Here is a 21,832-nt window from a genome sequence, read left to right on the forward strand (position 1 = left end):
AGCACTTTTGTGGTAGCAAAAAACTGGGAATATAAAGGGACCTACATCACTTGGAAAATGGTTGAACAAACTGGGGAATAAGAATATACTGGAATAATATTACACAATAAATATGAGGAATTTGTAGAAACATGGGAAGATTTTTATGAACTGGTGCAAAGTGAAGTAATCAAAACCAAAGAACATATCCAATCAATCAGTAAGCATTTATTAATGCTTAATCCTACTGTGTGTATGGCACAGAGATAGATGCTGGGGATACAAAGACACAAACAAAACAAACAGACTCAAGGAACTTACATTCTATGGGGGAAAACAACATGTATACATATAAGTAAGCACAAAGTAAATACAAAAATACAAATACATTTGTAGAATATACAAAAGCATATACAAAAACAATCTACAAAAAGTAAAAGTATATATAAAGTGAATAGAAAGTAATTCTCCAACAAAATCCTAGGTATGGACACTCAGACTACAATTCAGCCCTTTAGAAGGTTCCTATCCATGAAGCTACACAGCTATATTCCTCAGTTTCCCAAGGGCACCTGTTAGCAACTTTTGTTGTTGTTATTGTTTTGACCTTTGTTCTCAAAGAAGACTATGATGTCACGAAGGTGATGCCATGGCTTACAACTGAATTGGATTTAAGTGAGGGAGGGCTGTGCAAAGTCACCAGCCTCACTTTCTCCTCTGGAGAAATCTGGGTCCAGTGGCAAGATATAGATCAGGACGACTGAAGATGGATTCAGACAGAGCAACTTTTTTAGGTTCTTAGTCAAAGAAGCGTTGCTTCTCCTCCACTTCATCCGCAAATGAAATACTATATAGTTCTAGATATTTTATCTAGTGACTCCAATCTTGATTTGGACACATTACAGGAAGTAGGGTAAACATTGTTTGTATTCTGAATCCCTAAGCCTGGCCCCTTAGCATTTAGTCCCAAATAGCAAATGAAATTTCTAATGAGTACATCTTAGATTCGGTGCCAAACAGTGGTCATCCATTATCCCCCTCTCTTATATACCCATCCCTTGGATCTGCCAAATTAAGGACAAACTATCAAAGACATCAAAGTCTCAGATGCCTGATGGGCTGTAGGAGCTTCACAGAGTTATGTGCAAGACAGAGAAGCATATCTCCAACCCTTTGCCCCACCCCACCCCTGCCCTGCAATCACTGTTAACAAAGCTTTTGACTAATTCCCTTTAATCACAAAGTGACGGAATGAAGATCCAAAGGGGAGATGGAGTATCAAAGAAGGGAGTAAGAGGGCATGAAGGTGGATGAACATCCTACTGATAGGACTAAGGAAAGGGCACAGAGCAGCCTTAGAGATGGATCAAAGATGGCAAATATCAAAATCATCCTCCCTTAAAGATCTCTAGGGACAGAGGGTCCACAGTATCACTTAAGGATCATTCAAGGCTTACTCTACTAATCAAGAAATTCCTATGTTCTACCCAAAATTTTGCTGCTGTGATTATAATAAACCTCCTTTATGTCTACCTTATAGAACTAACTTCACAGACCTGAAGATAGCAGTCTAGTCCTACTACCACATGTTCATAGGCATGAGATAGATAGAACATACTTTTGAGATCATCAAGCGTCTAATCCAACATACCCATTTTACAGTTGAGAAAATTAATGCCCAAAGAGGTTGAGTGACTTCCCCAAGGTCACACGGGTATGCACCACTTAGTTTTCTTGGGTAAGCTCACTGATTGCTTTTCTGTAGTACTCATCATGCATCAATGGAGTACTTTAATACATCTTTTCTGTAGTATCGCCACATACTCTTCAAAAAACAGTTGTACCTGGAAAGACTTATATGAACTAATGCTTAGTGAAGTGAGCAGAACCAGGAGAACACGGTACACAGACAGCAACATTGTGCAATGACTAACTTTGATAGAATTAGCTCTTCTTAGCAATGCGAGGATCTAAGACAACTCCAAAAGACTCACGATGGAAAATGCTATCCACATCCAGAAAAAGAACTATGGAGTCTGAATGCAGGTCAAAGCAGACTACTTGCTCTTTTTTGTCTGTCTGTTTCTTCTTTCTTGTGGTTCCTCCCATTGGCTCTAATTCTTCTTCACAACATGACTAATGTGAAAATGTTTAAGATGACTGTATATGTAGAGCCTATATCAGATTGCACACTGTCTTGGGGAGGGGCAGAAGGAGGGGGAGAAAATTTAGAACTCAAAATCTTACGGAACTGAATGTTGAAAACTAAAAATGAATTAATTAATAATAAAAAGAGTATTAGTTGGACATGGTCAATATGCTGGGTTTACCAAAAAGCTTTTTTCTTTCTTTTTTTTTTACTCTTTATGTTTTAAACTGTTTTTAAGGGAGGGCTTCCTGGATAGGGGAAGGAAGAAGAAAGATATATTCAGAAATAAATGGTTTAAAAACAAGAGGCAATAAAAAAACCCTTCAATTTTTTTTAAAGAGTTATAGTATAGTTTAACAAGGGTCTGATTAGTGTGGCTGCTTACATGGAATGACATTCCTGTACTCCAGAGTGTTAACAATCTCCTATCAAATGTAAGATCATTTAAAAGAAATGATAAGCATATTTAGTCAATAAACCTACTTATCACCTGAATGATGGAATCAAGATTGGACACGACAGGGGCAGCTAGGTGGCGCAGAGAATAGAGCACCAGCCCTGGAGCCAGGAGGACCTGAGTTCAAGTCTGGCCTCAGACACTTGACACACTTACTAGCTGTGTGACCTTGGGCAAGTCACCTAACCCCAATTGCCCTGCCTTAACTCAAAAAAGAAAAAAAGAATGGATACTAGGATCAGTTACTAGGAGACATCATTGACAACTACCCTATGGATCTACCCTTCATGTGAAAAGTTAATCATGCTTAGGATAATCTAATGAAACAGTGATCCTCCCACACCTCCCCCATATCTCAATGTCTCTATAAGATCACGTCAGGTTCCTTAGATCTTCTAACTATGGGAAGCTGTAAGGATATAAGCTATTGGTCAGAGCAATAGCCCAGAAGGGTTGAAAGAGGGAACCTGAGAGTAAGTGAAGGTTGTAGGGTACACATATGGATGCAAATTTTAACAGACAGTTCAAAACTGATTCCATTTTGTCTAGGTACAAATACAATATTCACAGAAATGGGTACTATATATGTAGCCAACTGGGTCTGATGTGGAAGGGAAAGTCTATCTTCCCAAGCCTCAAGAAGGCTATATCTAAGCAACCAGATGAAACAGCTATCCAGGTCAAAAAAGGGAAACAGATCCTAAACCCATGCAAGGAAGTCCAGCTTCAGGGGTGTGTGTGTGTGTGTGTGTGTGTGTGTGTGTGTGTGTGTGTGAGTGTGTGTGTGTGTGTGTGTGTGTGTGTGTGTGTGTGTGTTCTTTTTCTCCCATAAAAATTCCTGTTTGATCAAGGGAAAGCCAGAAACTTACAAAGAGAACTAGACAGGAGCAGCTCTCAGTGTTACCCATCTAGGCAGTCACAATAAGGTAGGCTTAGAAACCAAAAGCCCTTTTTGAACTTTTACCAGGTTGTTTAGCCTTGACCAACACAAATTTAGCGAAAAATTTGCCAAATGGTCCAGACCCCCAAAGCTTCCTGCTCAAGAAAGAATCATTTCGTTTTCAGAGGAAGAAATTAAAGATATCTATAGGCATATGAAAAAATGCTCTAAATCACTACTGATTAGAGAAATGCAAATCAAAACAACTCTTAGGTACCACATCTCTCCTGTCAGATTGGCTAACATGACAAAACAGGAAATGATAAATGCTGGAGAGGATGTGGGAAAATTGGAACACTGTTACATTGCTGGTGGAGTTGTGAACTGATCCAGCCATTCTGGAGAGCAATGTGGAACTATGCCCAAAGGGCTATAAAAATGTTCATAACCTTTGACCCATCAATACCACTTCTAGGGTTGTATCCCAAAGAGATCACACAAGTGGGAAAGAGACCTATATGTGCAAAAATATTTATAGCAGTACTTTTTGTGCTAGCAAAGAACTGGAAATCAAGGGAATGCCCATTAATTGGGGAATGGCTTAACAAGTTGTGGTATATGAATGTAATGGAATACTACTGTGCTATAAGAAATGGGAAAGATACAGACTTCATAATAACCTGGAAAAACCTACATGATATAATGCTGAGCGAGCGGAGCAGAACTAGAAGAACATTATACACAACCACAGATATAGTGATTCTGTGATGACTAACCTTGATAGACTTGGCTCTCCTCAGCAATACAAGGCTCAAAGACAGCTCCAAAGGACTCATGATGGAGAGAGCTAGCTACACCCAGAGAAAGAACTATGGAGTCTGAATGCAGATTGAGGCACCCTGTATGCTCGCCTTTTTTTTCTTCTCCTCTTTTGTTACTGTTTTTGTTTTTTTTGGTTTTGTTTCTTCTTTCTCATGATTCATTCCATTGGTCATAATTTTTCTTTACAACTTGACTATTGTGTAAACAAGTTTAATGCAAAGTTATATATAGAAGATATATCGGATTCCATGCCATCTTGGGGTGGGGGGGGAGAAAATCTGGAACTCAAAATCATGCGGAACTGAGTGTTGTAAACTAAAAATAAAAAAATCTTAATTTAAAAAAAAAAGAAAGAATCATTCCTTAGGAACTTTTCTGTACACTCAAATAAATGCTAGATCAAAAAGAATGAAGGGTATTGAATCTGTAAATGGTACACTGAGAAAGAATACCTACAATTAAAAACCTACAGTAAACTAATTAAAAGTAAAAACAAAAACAAAACCACATCTACCCTACAAAGTTGCCCCAAAGCTCCACGAGTAAACAGAACTTCATTTCACAGAGTCATTATAAGGGAAATACCATGTAATCCATTTGCATACTGTAAAACATAGATATAGAGTTATTATTTATCAGGCAAAGGCAATTCAAGCCATTTGGAAGAAACCAATTCTGTGGCTATGCATATCCATGGCCACTGAGGGGCACTGCTGAGCCACTTTCCCCAGACATCCTTTCCAGACCAATTACACTATCTCCTAGCTGAAACTTAGCTTGTCAATTCACTGCTTGTGCTCCTTATTGTAAAATCAGACAAAGCTCTTCTTCCAAAAAGCTCTCATGCCTTCCTGACCCATAAGCCTCTGGGACCTTTCCTAGGTAAAGGAGATTCACACACACACAATTCTCTGCCTTCCTTCTGGAAAGCAGGATCAGGAAAAAAATCCAAGGTATCTGAAAACCCAGTCTCGAGCACAGGAGCAATAGAGAGAAGCATCAAAGGCCAGGTAGGAATAAGCTCTCAACTACAACAGGAAAGACTTCCTTTATACTGTCAGAAGACCCTTGCTTGCATTTTATACAAGCCTACATGAAGAGGCCTCAGCTGAAGCTTTCTACAGAAAGGAGCCTACTGTTTTTTTTCTAGGGATATTCCCATCATTTCCACCTCGACCCCCTGCCCAGACTTTTAAGGTCCTTCCTAGCACCAAGAGTCTAGAGTTCTAATAGATGTAAAGGAGATGGGCATATTAGTCGACTCTCCATTCATGTCTCCCAAAGTTCATGTACTTCTGGTCCCAGAGGATTACAGGTAGCTGTGCTCTGACTCTCAAGTCTCCTCTAATGCTGACAAGCATGATCACAAGCAAGTCACTGCCCTCTTTGGTGCCTGAGGTCCTGGAGCTGCAGAATAGGATAAGATTCCACAGAGCAGCTGTCATGTTGGTTGTGTTTGGCACTTGCTCCATGTGCCCACAAGCTATGCAGGATTCAATCATCACCATGCCATCACTAAGGGGTAGCGGTGGGACTGAAGGGAAAGGGCCCTCTGCTGGAATTGCAGGTCTGCTCCCCATCTGTGTGACCTTGAGCAAATCCCCTCCCCCTTGGGCCTCAGTTGCCTCATCTATAAAATAAAAGGGTTGGGCCAGATTGTTTCTAAGGTCCCTTTCACCTCCAAATACTATGCTGTTATGATCATTACAAAGAAGTGGGAGAAATAACATTTAGTATTTTCCCCATTCTACAGAAAGTTAAAGTAACTCAGACAGTGTCACACAATACTCAGACCAAAAGAATCCAGCTCTTCTGACATCCCTCTGTAATCACAATCATTAACTCATGCTGCAAAAAGGCGGGGGTGGGGTATGGGGTCATTGATTGTATCCGTTTTCTCAGTTTGTATTCCTGAGGTGCCAGTGATCTGTGCTCTTTCTAGAATTTACAAAGCAACAAAGCACTACATGAAGGAAGCCAGAGTACATGGGCGACTCTTCCCTCCTCTCCTCAAAGCATTATTTATATGTGAATGGCTAAAGAAATTCCTCAGGTAAGAATTCAGGATGTGAAGCTGCAGACAAAGCAATGTCACTTGCCAATGAAATAATTGGCACCCAAAAACCGTGTAGCTGAAGTCTAGGGAAGGACGACAATGTGCCTTATGCTTGGGCAGCAGCTGGTAAGTTATGCCATAGGAATATAATGGAATATGAGAAGCACTAAATGAAATGAAGAAGGTAATGAATTCAAAGAAACGTGCAAAGACTTTTATGAGGCGATGCTAAGTTGAGAAAGTAAAACCGAAAGGTTCTGAAAGCCACCAAAATCACCTGTCTGACCTTGAACATGTCACCAAAATGGTCTGCTCCTCAAAGACCAAATTCAGCATCCTGGAAATTATGAATGACCATGGTCAGAGACAGACATCTAGGGAGCAGCTTATTCCATTGCTAAAAAAATTCCGCTTATTTCTCCTAGTCTGGTCTCCTCTGTGAGTACATTAGCTGGCCCTGGTCTGGGAATCATGGAGAGTTCAACTGTATTACCTGGGATAGCAAATTCTCCAGTGACACGGGATCCATTCGGCTGTATGCTTTCCACAAATCCACACTTACATCCTGCAGCTGAAACACAGGGGCAAAAACAGGGAAAGTCAGTATCATAAGAACCCTTCAAACTTTCTTCTGTCCCTTGAGAGGATCCTGGAGCCCAAGGGCCATGGTGCTCCCACCTGCTGCAGGCCTTATGCCACACAGGAAAGGCATGGAAAGTAGAAGCAGTGGCCAAAATAGAGAAGCTGATCTTTTAATAAACAGACTGCAAATTACACGTCTAAAGGAAGCTTGTCTGCTTCAGGAAAGTCACCTTGGGAGACTAGCTGCTTGTTCTAATCTTCATCAGTCCCTTAGGCATGGATTTGATTTTTGGGTACAGCCAGTATTTTCAAAAGGGAGTAAAGCCCAGACAGTAAGGCAAGTGGTAGCATTTTTTTTTTTGGAAAAAAAAAATCCACCTACATTTTTGAGACTGGTTTTCTTGTGTGGCTCATAAACCAGTACAGAAAATGATTTCCAAAAATGCTTTATGTAATGGTAGCTTTTTTTAAAAATAAGTTTCCCCAGATGACTACTTAGTTATATGGGGGCTTGTCCATTTGTTTCCAAGAGAAACGAGAATGACAAGAATGTATTTATATGGAGCTTTGAGGTTTACAGATGAAATTCACCAAAATGGATTGGGAAAAAAGACCGCATAGTACAACAGGAGATGCTTGACTAAAGCAATGGCTGGATCCCAATTTTACCAACTGGATTTCCCTGGTGGGGGGTAGAGGGGCTCTCTCCATTCACACAAATGCAGGCCTTCTGTACTTCAGTAGCAGAAGCCAGGCTCTGGGATTAGAGCCTTGGGTGTGGGGCTTCTCTCCACTCACACACATGCAACCCCTCACCACATCACATGTTCTTCATGAGCTAGGGCAGCTGAAAAAATTCATCACCCAAGTGGCCAACCTTCTGGGAACGAGCTTCTCTGAATGGAGCTAAACTGGCCCCCAGATGACAGGCACAGACAGATCTATTGTGAGCCTGGTTGGGAAGCTGCATAGTGTTCAATGTCACTGGGCCAGTATTCAAAGAATTTCTGGCTCCACCTACTCATCATTTCCTGACCTTCCAAATTCTAAAGCCTATATTCCAGTAGCATAGGTGGTGAGTCTGGGAGCAAGACACTAGAGTGGTGGTGGACAAAAATAGGCAAATAAGTAGAAAATGAGGTAAGGAGACCTATTTTTTATTTTGTTATAATTTGTGAATTAATTAGTTTATTTTTCCCTAATTTCTTACTGGCAGTTGATGGCAACAAAGGCAAACATCAGGTATACATTTAGTCTGTTGTGGGTTTGGGGTCCAAGGGAAAACAGAACAAGCATCTTTTTGTGAATGGGAGAGTTCAGGACTTGATAAAATCCCAAAAGGGAATTTAGTATTTTATCCTTAGAAAAGCCAAAGGCTTTTTCTTTTTTCTTCTATTTCTTTTACACTTAACAGAGAAACTCATGAGGTAATTCTAATGATAACGATAATAGTATCTTCAGAAAAGTATGTGATTGGAAAAAAATTGGATTGGTCATATAGTGAGAATAAAGAATAGATGATGGACAGCTAATACGCTCCACTGGTATTCACACAATCTCAACAGAACTACAGGAAAGGTACCTAATCTCACTGGGCTGACGCCGTATTTCTAGCACCTAGTGCACAGCTGGTAGACAAACTGATTGATTTTAAGTTGGGCTAATAATACCTGTAGTCCCTTCCCCCCAGCAGGGTTATTGTGAGGACCAAATGAGATAAGAGATGTAAAGCCCTTTGCCAGTTTTCAAGTGCTGCATACATGTCAGTTATTATTCATTCATGCTAAAAAGGAAAATACTCAGTGTCTTTTCAAAATGTATAGAACCATAAGCTTTATTGTGCTGGCCCTGAAGCGCCCTTGCTTCTGCTTCTCCAGCCTCCATGATGTGGGCTCTCCTAGAAAGGGCACTTGTGGGTGTCTTACTACTTTGTCTGCCTACAATGTGAGCTCGGAGAGCTCTGACTGAACTCATACCCAGTGGGGCACTCCTGGCTCCTCTGAGCTCAGCAAACAACTGCTTTCCTTGCTGGCGCTGCTCAGGTGCTGTCTACACAAACACCATTATTGCTGGCTTGACAAAATAATTAACCTTGGGATGAAGTTTAGAAACAACTCTCGTCATGTGATGCCTGTGTGCCTCATGCTACTGGGTACCACGATGAGGTGCTTGGTCAACAATGCTGGATAAGGAGCAGATGAAAAGACTGGAGATTTTCAGTCTAGAGAAGAGAGAACTTGGAGGGGGGAGGGAAGAGGGGATCCACTAGCTATCTTTCAATATCTGAAAGCTGTCATGTTGTAGCTTCGTCAAGTATATTTGTTCTGTTTGGCTCCAAAGAGCAGAACCAGGAGCCAATGATAGATGTTTTCAAGAGGCAAATTTAGACTTGGTGTTAAGAAGAAGTACTTCTTAACGATGACAGCTAGCTCAGAGTAGAACAGGTTACTTCAGGAATTACTGGGTATCTCCCAAAGGGAGAGCTTCCGGCAGGGACTAGATGACTAATTGTTGGGAATGGTTTACTTTGGGGCATTTTGTTTGTTGTTTAGTTGTTCTTCAGTCATGTCCAACTCTTCGTGACCCCATTTGGAGTTTTCTTGTCAAAGATACTGGAGTGGTTTACCATTTCCTTTTCCAGATAATTTTACAGATGAGGAAATGGAAGTAAACAGGGTTAAGTGACTTGCCCAGGGTCACACAGCTAGTAAGAGTCTGAGGCCAGATTTGAACTCAGGGAGATGAATCTTCCTGACTCCAGGCCTGACGCTCTATAAACTGTGCCTCCTTGCTGCCCCAACTAAATGGCCACTGAAGTCCACTCTAACACTAAAAGTTATGTGATTCTGTGAAATATTCATACTTTCTTCACATCAGATCATAGAATCAGGATTTTTATTGGAAAGTAGTTGGCTCCCCTTCATTGGAGGTCTTCAAAGAGAGGCTGGATGATCGAAAGCTTGTCAAAACTATTTTATTTATCCATATTGTTTTCTGGGAATTCCTTCTTAGGTACTGGTTGGACTAGATGGTAACTCTTCCAACTCAAGAATTCTGTGATTCTGACCCGGAAAATACTAGGTTAATGACTGACAGAAAGAGGAGGCGTGACATAGGTAGGTTGTGTCCTTTAGAAAATTCTTGAGATACAGTCATTGAATCCCTTGATTCAGAGAACCTAGTGGGTATTTCCTGGCCAGTCAGTTCAATGGGTTTTGAAAACTTTGCTAACAATGTTAACTTCATAGATTTAGTCTCTATTTAACAGCCAGTCAGCTCTACCTTGTCTCACTATAATACCGTATTTCTGACCGCAGTCAACTTGGTGTCTTTGCTTGATCATTAGAGCTCCAGACTGAAGAATTATGGATGGTTGGTTCCCCACTACTGGAAAAATTTTTTTTAAAGAGACCACACATTTATTGACAGTAATGTCAATAACAATATTTATCAGGCTAAAAAAGAAGTGTGTAATTTTTTTCTTTTCTTTTTAAAATGAGAACTCATAAACTTATTTCTAATTATAACCAGTTGTAGTGGGTTTCTAGCTTAGGGTTCCTGGTCTTGAAGGAGAAGATTACACCTACTAATTAGCATGGGTGCAGCCAGGACCAGTTTTAGTCCCCTAAGGAATCCATTGTGGTTTAAAGAAACAAAGTAGAGATCACAAGAAAGCTGAACAATCTTGGAACTCTTATAACCAAGCAGGCAAAAGAGAATTCAAGGAGTCATATTACAAAAATATTTATAGCAACACTCTGTTGAAACAAAGAACTAAAAACAAAGTGTTTGTCCTTGAACTGGGGAATGTCTGAACAAACTGTGGTGCCTGAATGTAATGGAACATTATTAGAAGATGAGAAATGATGGATATGAAAGATTCAGAGAAACTAGGGAAGACTTGGATGAACCGATGCAGAATTAAATGAATAAGGCAGGAGAATAATTTACAAGATGACCAAAAGAATGAAAGGGAAGTAACTCTGAAAGACTTCAGAACCCTTATCAATTCAACCAGTGACTGATGTGAGTTTCTTGCCACTTGGCAGAGAGAAGATGGACCAAATGTAGAATGAGATACATTTTCAGACACAGCCAACAATGTGGATTTGTTTTACTTGACTGTATCTGTTTATTACCAGGGAGGAAACTTCTGTTTGAGGGGTTAGGGTGGGAAGAGAGAGTAAGTGGGTAGTGATAAGACATGCAAAAAGAAAGAAAAGAACATCACTAAAAAATACACAGAACTGAAAAGTTCAGAGGGGAATTAAATAGGGCAATTTTGTTACTACCTCATTAAAATTAATACACAGTTTTTAAAAACAAACATTTTGCTCTTTGTATATCACATATCATATATTGAAATGTTTGTTAATTATTCTTAAGTTCACAACAGAAAAGTCTTTTTATAATAAAGATTCACTATTTCACATACAATTTTCTTTTTCTGTTCTTTGAGTATGTAAACATTCATGTTTGTCAAGTTTGTAATCAAAAGAGGGGGAAAAAATGAAAAGCATATTCTAAAAAAGCCAAGCAGGTCCAAGGCAGTGATACCCTTCAGGACAACTGCCCTTTGAATAGAGCCTGACCCTGAGACAAGCTAGAAGCAAAAGGGAACAGTTCTTGAACCCTGTCAAACAAATAGCACAGTGTTCAGAATAAATTAAAGCAGAGAAAGAACTGAAGAAAAAGCAGAAAGCAACAAAAATTGGTCTGTATGTAAACTTTGAGAGTCACTTACTCTTCAACTTCTAAAAAGGAGAGCTTCCGTGAGAACTTTGCTATCAATATCTTCTCCATACAGAAGTGATCTTTCCCTTTCGAAATTTCATATTGTACTTTACCTTGACCTCAACTATGTACTTATCCCACTAGCGGGGGCAGGGAGGCAGTGAGGTGATACCCCCAGAGTACACAGGGAGCTGGGCCTGGAGTCAGGAAGATCTGAACCAAATCCAGCCTCAGATATTTATTATCTGGGTGACCCTGGGCAAGTCACTTAACTTCAGCCTACCTCAGTGTCCTCATCTGTAAAATGGTGATCATAAAAGTACTCACCTCCCAGGGTTGTTGTGAGGACCAAATGAGATAACGATTGTGAAGTGCATGGCCCATTGCCTGGCCCACGGTAAGCACTGTATAAATGTTAGCCATTATTATTTGTGCACATGAATCATTCCTCTTATTACCACAAAGGCTCCCTGAGGGAGGCCCCAGCACAGGGCCTTGTGCATAGGAAGCACTAAAGTGTTTGTTGGAATGGAATGAAATATGAAAGGAAAAAATCTTGTTTATTTTAGGCATTGGAGTATTGAGGACTATCATTCAAATACATACATACTTCTAGCCTCCTTACTAACTTCCTATACGATATATGACATCAACCTCTCTCAAATGTCACAAAGATGGGTGTAATTGTGGTCTGTGACCTTCAAAGAAAACGGCTGCATCAATTCTAGGTCTGTCATTTCTGCATGTCGGACAAAGACAAGTTACAGTATTTTTAGATATACCTGATATTTCATGGTAAAAAATCCATCCCCACCAATGCCTTCAAGTGCAAAAGCCTGAACAATTGGCCACTTCTCCACCACAAACATATCAAATATCTGCAGGTGACCTGGAAGAAGCAAACACAGGAGAGCCTATTATAATATAGCTTGTTATCAGACCTGATCTGACAGACATACTAGTCTGAACCTGACCTAACATGACTAGCCTCCAAGGAAGGCATCCGTCCTGCTTTGACCTCCGAGTTATAGGAAAGTTCTTTTACTGTATTTCACACATTCTCATTCAGGAAAAATACCACCACCACCACAAACCAGAAAATCCAATGAAGTCATCATAGACTGCAACAGGGCACATATAATTCAAAGAAAAAGCAATGTAAATATTCAAGATCCAAACAAATCATCTAGCAGAGGTGGGGAACCGGTGCCCCTCTAGGTCCTCAAGTGCAGCCCTATAATAAATCTAACAAAAAAAGGATTTGTTCTGTAAAATTTGGATTCAGTCAAAAGGCTACACCCAAGGACCTCAAGGCCACAGGTTCCCCACCCTTGAAAGATATCCACTCTTTGTAACAATACCTTGAGTACAGTTTGGGGTTGGAGTTGGGAGAGAGTTACTAAAATTATCTCTAAGTCATACAAATCCATATCTCACTCTAATAAACTTTTATGTATTTTTTTTCCTAGGGAGAAAAGTGCCAAATAACTGGTTTGTTGCAGACATCTTGCATCATTTAGCAGATGTAATTATAATAGACTCAAGCTTGGCTTCTATCCCACAGGAAACATGGCCAGCCAACTTCCTCAGTCCCCAAAAAGGAAACTTGCCAAGCCAAAAGGATTCCTCCTTCCTTACTTAGGAGCTCTGAGATGAAAACTTGTTGGAAAACACACAATACTGCTTATACTTAGCCAACATCTTTAGTTTATCTTTTACATGAATTTTTAATGTTCCTACTAGGTCAGTCTTCTCTTTCAAGCAGTCATTCTAATGACTTGTTTCTAATAAGCAAGAACTCCCTCTCTATTATAACACTATTTAAAGCTATTTTAAAAATGATGTCTACTCCATGAAGTCCTTACTAGGCAGTTCTACCTGCCTGTGAGTGGCCTTCTGATGCACTGCTAGTAATTATAACCAAGAGATAGTATGAGGAAGGGTGACAAGTACTCTTCTGGCCAGCCTGTGCTTTCAGCACAAGTGGACCACAACTGCAAGGCCTATATTATTCACTAACACGAGAGCATCACTTGTAGCTAATTACTCACCTTGAGAGCTATAAGGAATACCAATTCGACTACAGTCTCGAACCATGTCCACAAAACTTGCAATTTTAAATTCCTCAGCAGCTTCTTCATCTTCATACTAAGGAGAAAATGAAGCCAATGAATCAGAGGGCTAGTTAAGAACCTAAAGACCACAGGAGGGAAAATTACTTACCCAAAGTCATCTAGTTAGTAGCATACCTGGGACTAGAATTTGGTTCTCCTATGACCTCCATTCCAGGGCTCCTTCCATTGTATCACACTGCTTCTTAATGTGGGACTTTAAAGATAACTTCTCAGAAACTAACTGGTTTTACAATCTACACCCCAGATTTTCTCTGTTGATAAACATGATTTTTACATAACAAACTATATCCCCACAATTCAGAAGAAGTAACAAATGAGTTTTGCCAAATGACCCTCGTAGGGTAGGAGCTTCTCAAAGGCAGTGTTTTTCAAAGTAAGACAACTAGAAAGGTGGAAGTGCAAAGCCTGTCCATCTATGTAACTTCCAAAGTACAAAGAGAAGGCAGGGTCACCTTCTAGGACATGATTGCTCCTCTACCAGCAGGCACACTTGCATAGAACCCAACCATAAGCCAGGAAGGCAGTACTCCTGGGTTTCTGTATAGGACCTTTCAGTAGCAATACCAGTTAGCAATGCATGCATTATTCTGAACAAAGAAACATTTTAAGGGTTGGCTGTCAAGAGAGTATAGCGTCCTGGGACATCAGACCTCAGGTCTCAATTTAAGATGACTTAATAGAAAATGCAGCCCCAAATCTCCTACAATTATAACCAAATCATTCAATTTAGCAGAAGAGGGAGCCTCCCACCTGCTGGGCTTCACATGAGAGTGCAGAGATCACTAAGTAAGAGCTCTGGTTCAAAAATTCCTCTCTCATCCGCTACTGTCTCATCACGGCAGGAAGGCTGACTGCCCCAAAAGGAAATCCAGGCCTGCTCTGGTTTGTCTGCTTCGCCTTGATCTTGATGCCCTTCCCTCGCCTCTCCTCTAGAAGCTGAGCCCATCCATCGCCTTCGTTCAATCTATGACAATCTCTCCTTATGTACTTATTCCTTCCCATAAATATGCCCAGGTCTTTCCCATTGGAAAAAAATCCAAACACTCTGACTTGACCCCACCATCCTCTTAACTTGTTATCTTCCCTTTCTCTTTTGGCAGCCAAGCTGCCGAGGAAAAGCTCCCCACTCTTGTTGCCTCCACATTCCTACTCTCTTCCAGCTCCATTCAGCTGAACCTGCTCTCTGAGGTCATTAACTGCTTGAGTCAATGGCCTTTGCTCAAGCTTCATTCTTCTTGACCTGTCAACAATGTTTGATACTTCTGACCTTTCCTACCTCCTGAATGTTTTCCCTGTGTTTTTGTGATACTACTCTCTTCTCGTTCTACACCAACTTGATTGACTGCTCCTTCTTAATCTCCTTTACACACTCATGATGCCAGTGTGAGTATATACCAGGGCTCTTCTTTCTCTACACTCTCATTCCATGGTATCATTGGCTCCCATGGTTTCAATTATCATCTCTATGTGGCTGGCCTCCAGATCTACGTATCTAAGACTCATGCATCTCCTGAGCTCCAGGCCTGCTTCCTGATTGTTCTAGTTCCTTTAAAGGCTCAGCTCAAGTGCTACCTCCTAGATGCTTTAACTGAGGGATCCACTCACCCTTAAATGCTTTGTATACATTCTATACTTACTTGATGTTCCCCCTTGTAAAATGTTACTTGAGGGTAGAGATTGCTTTGGTTTTATCTTTGTATTCTGCCAGAACCTAGCCCTGTGCCTGGCTCATAGCGGACATTTAAAACATGCTTTTCTTGAGTTTAGTGCTTCATTTTTCAAAAATCAGATAAAAATCATGAACAATATTAATCTGATAGTGTAGGCCACATGTCAGTATACACAGAACTACTTGACAAATTCTTCTTAACTAGATTTTTTAAAAAAGAAAAGTAAGATTTGAGAATCATAGGACAATAGGATGGAAAGTAGAAGGGATGTTAAAGGTCATAGTCCAATCCTTCCATGAAGCCACAAATCCTAACCCTTCAATAGCCAACCCAAATTCAGAATGATCATTCCAGTGTATAGGTGAGGAAATCTGTTTAAGAAAAAAAAAAACATGATAAAGAAGTACCTAGAAAAAAAACTGAGCTCCATTCTTTCCAAGCTATCCAGGCTGTCTTTGATTTCCACAGCTGGAGGCAATCTGTCCCTCCCCTGAACTCTCATCCATTCTGTACCAATTATGACATTCAACTATAATGCAAGGCAGCCTGTGAGATCCATGTACATGCCGTATCTTCTTTACTATACTCCAAATTCCTTGAGTGCCCAGGACAATGTGTCTATAGCTTCCCTGGTATCCAGACACGGGGTCTTGAACATGGTAGATGATTAATAAATGTTCATCAAATGTTTGTACAAAAGCCCGAGGTTAAATAAATTTGCACTTGCCCTACTAGTTGTGGGGGTTCAGACTGGCTGTTGCCTGGAGGAGACCTAGAGCTCTGGGCAGCAGAGTTCCCACTCTGAAAAAAATACCAAGTATGCTCTAGGACAGGAGTCCATGAACTTAAAAAAAAATTTTTTTATAAACTTTTTTCAATGATTTGGTTTCCTTTGCAATCCTACATATTTTATGCATTTAAAGTCATTATTCTAAGATGAGGCTCATAGTGCCAAAAAGTTCATGACACAAAAACAGTTAAGAACCCCTGTTCTAGGAGCTAAGAGAATTGCTTCTTGAACAATATTAAGAGTCTTTAGGTCTCATCATAACACACATTCTCACCTGAGTAAAAAACTTTAGAGAGTTTACGGTGGCTATAGTTATCCTCTAGAAAAGAGGCTATTTTTTTGTTCTTTTCCTCCGAAGGTGGGAAAAACCCTTCCTCTGTTAGTTACTAAGCCTGAAAATGAGTCACATTTTGAAAGACCAAACCAAGATTTGGCTAGCTGCTGTAGCTGCTATGGGGAACATTTTTACTGGGCACAGATTTTAAATGCAAGACATTGAAGGGTGTTTCCTTGAGCAATTTTCACTCCAACATAAACACTGTTGCTATAAAAACCATTTGTAAAGCATCTTTCTGCTCCTGAGGTTTCCCACCAAAAATCTGAAAAGATAAGCATGTGATCAAGCTAACCGCGCTGCTTTTAGGAGAATTTGCACGGCCCCCAGGCCCATTCTCCACTTCAAGAAAATTCATGTCATGTAACCTCCTGAAGGCAAGAAGTAAGACCAAGTAAGGTTGGCTACAGAGAAGAGAACAGATGTCAACAATCACTTCCAGGTCCCACTTTTGCCCGGCCCTCCTTGTCCTCCAGTAATTAAAGGGGCCACCCCTTGACTCACTTCTTAAAGAGACCTATTCACTGAATAGGCATTACCTTATTCAAAGTGAGAACCTGAAAAGACCTTGGCTTAAAAGGGCCAGGATCTCCCATTGCATCCTGGGTCATCTCCAGTCATCCTGACAAGTATGAGGCCACTGGACCCAGATGGCTCCTGGAGGAGAAAGTGAGGCTGGTGGCCTTGCACTACCCTCCCTCGCTCAAATCAAAGTCAACTGCAAGTCATGTCATTATTTTCTGGATGTCATGGTCCCCTTCGAAAACAGACAAACACAATCTCCTGCCTAGGGTAGGGCACACAATTTGCTTTCTAAAACAGTCTTTACCATTTATAAGATGTGGGACTTCACACAAAAGAAAACAAGCCTTTATCAAAGAAGATAATGAATATAAACTGCTTTGTCAATCTTAAAGCACTACATAAATGTCCACTATTCTTATGATTATTCCTCCTAATTTAAATCCCCTCTGCAGCCTTGTTTCTCAGGTCAGTACCTCTTCACAGGAAGGATGCTCTTGGGGTACAATTCCATCATTTCCTCACCTCATTTTCGGTCATGCAGTGGAAATGTAAATTTCTCCAATGTGCTACATAGGGCAAGATATAACGATAATTCACAGGATTGCAGTACAGATGAACACTGTCAGATTTGATCAATACAATTACATCTGTAAAAAAACAAAACAAAACCAGAAACATGAACAGTTTTTCCCCCAGAGGCAGTATGAACAAAACACAAACTTACATTTAGTAAACATTCTATAAAATTCTGCAGTTGGAAAATGTACTGTTAATCAATGCAGTCAGGATAAAAAAGAGAAGCTGATAAATGGGGGCAATTTTTTTGCATGAAAATATCTGATGAAAGTCTGGTATCCAAAGTACAGATGAAATTGGTGTGATAGATACAAGACCAGGCTCTATTCCTCAACGGATAAGTGGCCAAAGGAGATAATATACAAATGAAGAAGTGCAAAAGATCAACAACCTTTTGAATTAAAAAAAAAATCCAAATTACAGATGGTAAGAGAAATGCTGCTTAAACCAACTCTGAGATTTCAACTCAAATGCAGAAATTCAGGAAAGATGATTTTTTAAAAATGGAAAAAGCCAGGACTAAAGGAAGAGAGGCACACACAGTGGAGATGTGAATTGGTCCAACTATTCTGGGAAACAATTTGGTATTATGTTAGTGAGTCAACTAGCATTTATCAAGAGCTTATTATGTGCAAGGAACTGCACTAAGCATTGAGGATACAAAGCCTGTCCTCAAGGAGCTCACATTCCACTGGAGGAGAAAACATGTGAATAGCTTATGTCCATGTAGATGGAAGGTAATCTTAGAGGAAAGGCACTAATAGTGGGAGAGAAGGGCTGCTGGGGAAGTCAGGAAAGGCCTCCTGCAAAGAGTGGGATTTGAGCCGAGTCTTGAAAGAAGTGAAGGAAGCCAAGAGCTGAAAGTGAGGGAGCAGACAATTCCGGGAATGGCACACAGCCAATGTAAAAGGCATAGAGTCGGGAAACGCAACGATCTGTATGAGGAACAGTGAGTGGGCCAGTGTAGCGGGTCATAGAGTTTGTGGAAGGGAGTAAAGTGTAACAAGTCTGGAAAGATAAGAAGGGACCAGGTGGGGAAGGGTGTTTATATCTGACCCTGGAGGTAATAGCTGAGCAGAGGGGTGGCAAGGTCAGACCTGTACGCTACAAAAATCACTTTGGCATGTGAGTAGATGATGGGTTGGAGTGGGGACAGACTGGAGCCAGAGAGAACACTGAAAAAGTGACTGCAATAATCCAGATGAGAGGGACTGAGACAAGACAGCTCCATCTAAACAGATATAGCATCTTCCATCTATCTCTACCTACCCCTCTATTACACTGACATAGAGAACAGGATTTGTTCATTTTTTAGCTTAGGGGATCCCAAGAAAAGATACCACACACACTAAAATATTCACAGCAGCACTTTTTGTGGTAAAAAAAGATCTATAAACAGAGTAGGTGCCCATTGACTATGGAATAGCTGAACAGATTGGAATGGAATGGAATACTACAGCCCCAGAAGAAATGATGAATGTGAGAAGCCCCTTGCCCAGCTCTCTCTTTTGTCCCTTCTACCCTCTCTCTAATCATAGTTGTTTGAATACATGTCCTTTCTCTATCAAATGTTTCTTGAGAATAGTCTATGTTCTATTGAGCTCTGTATTCTGAGAATTGAGCACAAGGCCTCACACATAGGAAGTACATAATAAATGTTTGTTGAACTGAAAAATATAGCTTAGTTTTCTGCTGTCAACTGTCCCATCTAGTTCCAGGCCTGGAATCTGACTGATACGGGGCCAAGTATCAGGTTTAACTGCAATAGGGAAAACACAAAGCAGGTCATTATGAAGGAAAAATATATGACAATCCCAGGAAAACAGCCCCAAGTCGGAAGACATCATTTGCTAATGTTTTCATGCCCACTGAGAAATTGTCCTACAGGTTAGGTGTTTGCTGGTCCTTCAATTTCACTTCATCTGGCTCAAAGCAGTAAACCGAAGCAGTCAGGCTCAAACTCTGACAGAACCTTGGGAAGGTTTATAGTTCGGCTCTGAACACAGGAAAGGCTGAGAGGAAGGAAGCAAGGCTCTTTATGGGTAAAAATCATTTTCTATAAATGGAACTTTGGCATTTCTTTGGACTTCAGGAGAATAATCATGGTTGGTTAGGGTCAATTGATTAAAGCAATTATCATTGTTCCAAAATATACAAGGTTAAATAACAGAAAATCAAGAGAATAATTTCTATTGCTAAAATTTGTTCTGGCATACAAAAGAGTCATCAGACCCACAATTCAGTTCCCTGTGACGTACATTCCCCCAGAGCAGGTAAGCAAAATAGCAAAAAAGGGTGATTGTGACCAACATCTAGTACATGCAACTTTACATTGTAGTAGTTTTCCATCTGTTAAAAGGACCGGTGAAAGTTATTTCTGTGCTGCCCAGTCCCTCATTCCCTGACCATTAGGCAGTAGTCCTGACCAGCCCATCCAGGGCTCTAAGAGGCAGCTGAGCCCCCAGGAAAGGCCATGTCAGTCAGGCTAGCACATTTTGTTTTAATATCACTAGAGTCAGTTTTTGTTATTCTCTCTTTCTCTCAGGGACAATGAGCACCAGAGGGGGCCAATGTTTTTAATCTGGGTATTACAGACATTTAAATTTGCCTTCGTTCATATAGTTGCAGAAACTGTGTACATGCTCTCATTTTGACATTGTTTTGTTCAATCTGCTTCACTTTATACAGGTCTTCCCAAATGTCTTTAAATTCTTCATATTTCTTCTTTATGGAACAATAATGTCTAATAATACTGATACACTACCATTTGCTCAGCCATTCCGCAATCCTTGGGGACAAGATTTATTTCCAGCTTTTATATTACAAAAAGTGTCACTATCAATGTTTTCACATAGATAGGTTTTTTTCTGATTGTCAATAACTGACCTTGAGGTATGTAAGAAATGGGAGGAGGAGTTTTGTTTCCACAGAACTAAAGGTGTGCTTCCCTGCCCTCCCCCACCCCAGCTTTAGCAGAGACCAGGCCTCAAGGTCAGTCAGGTGAGAGGTCAGAGGCTTGTACGCATGTGCATACTTTTTGAGAAGGCAGTCTGGGGAATTAGAGAGGCCAAACCCACTTGAACCTGTTCAAGCTTATCTAGGGTCTGGTCTTGGTCAAGAATCCAGGCCTACTGATTTGCGTAATTTGCATATGTTAAAGAGGGAAAATAGGGGAAGTAAAAGAATATAGTTTAATCCTAAACTAAGACAAGGAAAATCTAATTAATTTCACTTTTGCTTCTGTATCCTTATTATCCTATTTATATAAACTATATAACCTAGGAAAACTATGTAAAAAACAAAGATTGTAAACTAACCATGACTCTAGCAGGAGTGGAGGGAATGGTTACCCCTGCTCCTGCAGCTGTATTGGTGTGTGTTCCCGCGAGCACTACACCTGCTCTCCTGGGGAGCGTAATAAAATGCCTTCCTCTGCCCACTCTGGTCCTGAATTCTTTGGGTGTGAATGGGCAAATCACATGGATTTTCCTAAGGTCAAGTGAAGGGAAGCAACAGGCAGCGGAAGCTTGCCAGGCTTACTCCTGGATCTTGTCTTGGGGTGTCCTGTGATCCCCACTGCGGTGTTAAGAGGGCTACCACTCTGGATTCCCTTGGGGAACCCTGTGGTCTGCACAGCCTTCTTAAGGGGACATCACATGGGACTTCCGGCCCTGTCTCGGGAGCCTTGTGATCTTACTGCCATCGTAAGGGGCCATCACTTGGGTCTTCCTTAGGGTCTGACCCCTAGGAGGCCCTGTGATCCCCACAGATTAAGGGATGGCTACCACTTGGTCTTCCTCTGGGAGTCCTGTGATCTGTACAGCCTTCCCTAGGGATTATCACAGGGTTCTTCTTCAGGACTTTGGCCCTGTCTAGGAAATCCAGTGATCACCAAAACCACATTTCTCACAAGGTATCAACCCAATAATTAGGTCATTGGGGTAAAGGGAAGAAACCATTTTGTAACTTTTCTTGAATAATTTTAAATCACTTTACCAAATGGTTGGCCTATCAATTCTACCAGCAGTAAATCTGTTCAGCTATCTCTCCATATTTCCACTAGTATTAAATTTTTCTGTCTTTTCCTATCTTTTCCAATGTAATGTCTGTGAAGTGAAACCTTAGAGTTGTTTTAATTCATAT

At 40.6% G+C, this 21,832-nt stretch overlaps 1 protein-coding gene across 2 annotated transcripts in view; it reads right to left on the bottom strand.

The window, feature by feature from the left end:
* Positions 1-21,832, bottom strand: part of C6H20orf194 (chromosome 6 C20orf194 homolog) — a 173,827-nt gene that overhangs the window by 105,040 nt on the left and 46,955 nt on the right. For both annotated transcript variants that reach the window (XM_036763212.1, XM_036763213.1), the window contains exons 4-7: positions 17,636-17,760; positions 13,711-13,807; positions 12,442-12,548; positions 6,837-6,914 (exon numbers count right to left, since the gene is read on the bottom strand). In XM_036763212.1, the coding sequence (XP_036619107.1) occupies positions 6,837-6,914; positions 12,442-12,548; positions 13,711-13,807; positions 17,636-17,760 (407 nt within the window). The remainder of the gene's footprint in view (positions 1-6,836; positions 6,915-12,441; positions 12,549-13,710; positions 13,808-17,635; positions 17,761-21,832) is intronic.

Source organism: Trichosurus vulpecula, chromosome 6, assembly GCF_011100635.1.
Source record: "Trichosurus vulpecula isolate mTriVul1 chromosome 6, mTriVul1.pri, whole genome shotgun sequence".
Taxonomy (NCBI): Eukaryota; Metazoa; Chordata; class Mammalia; order Diprotodontia; family Phalangeridae; genus Trichosurus; species Trichosurus vulpecula.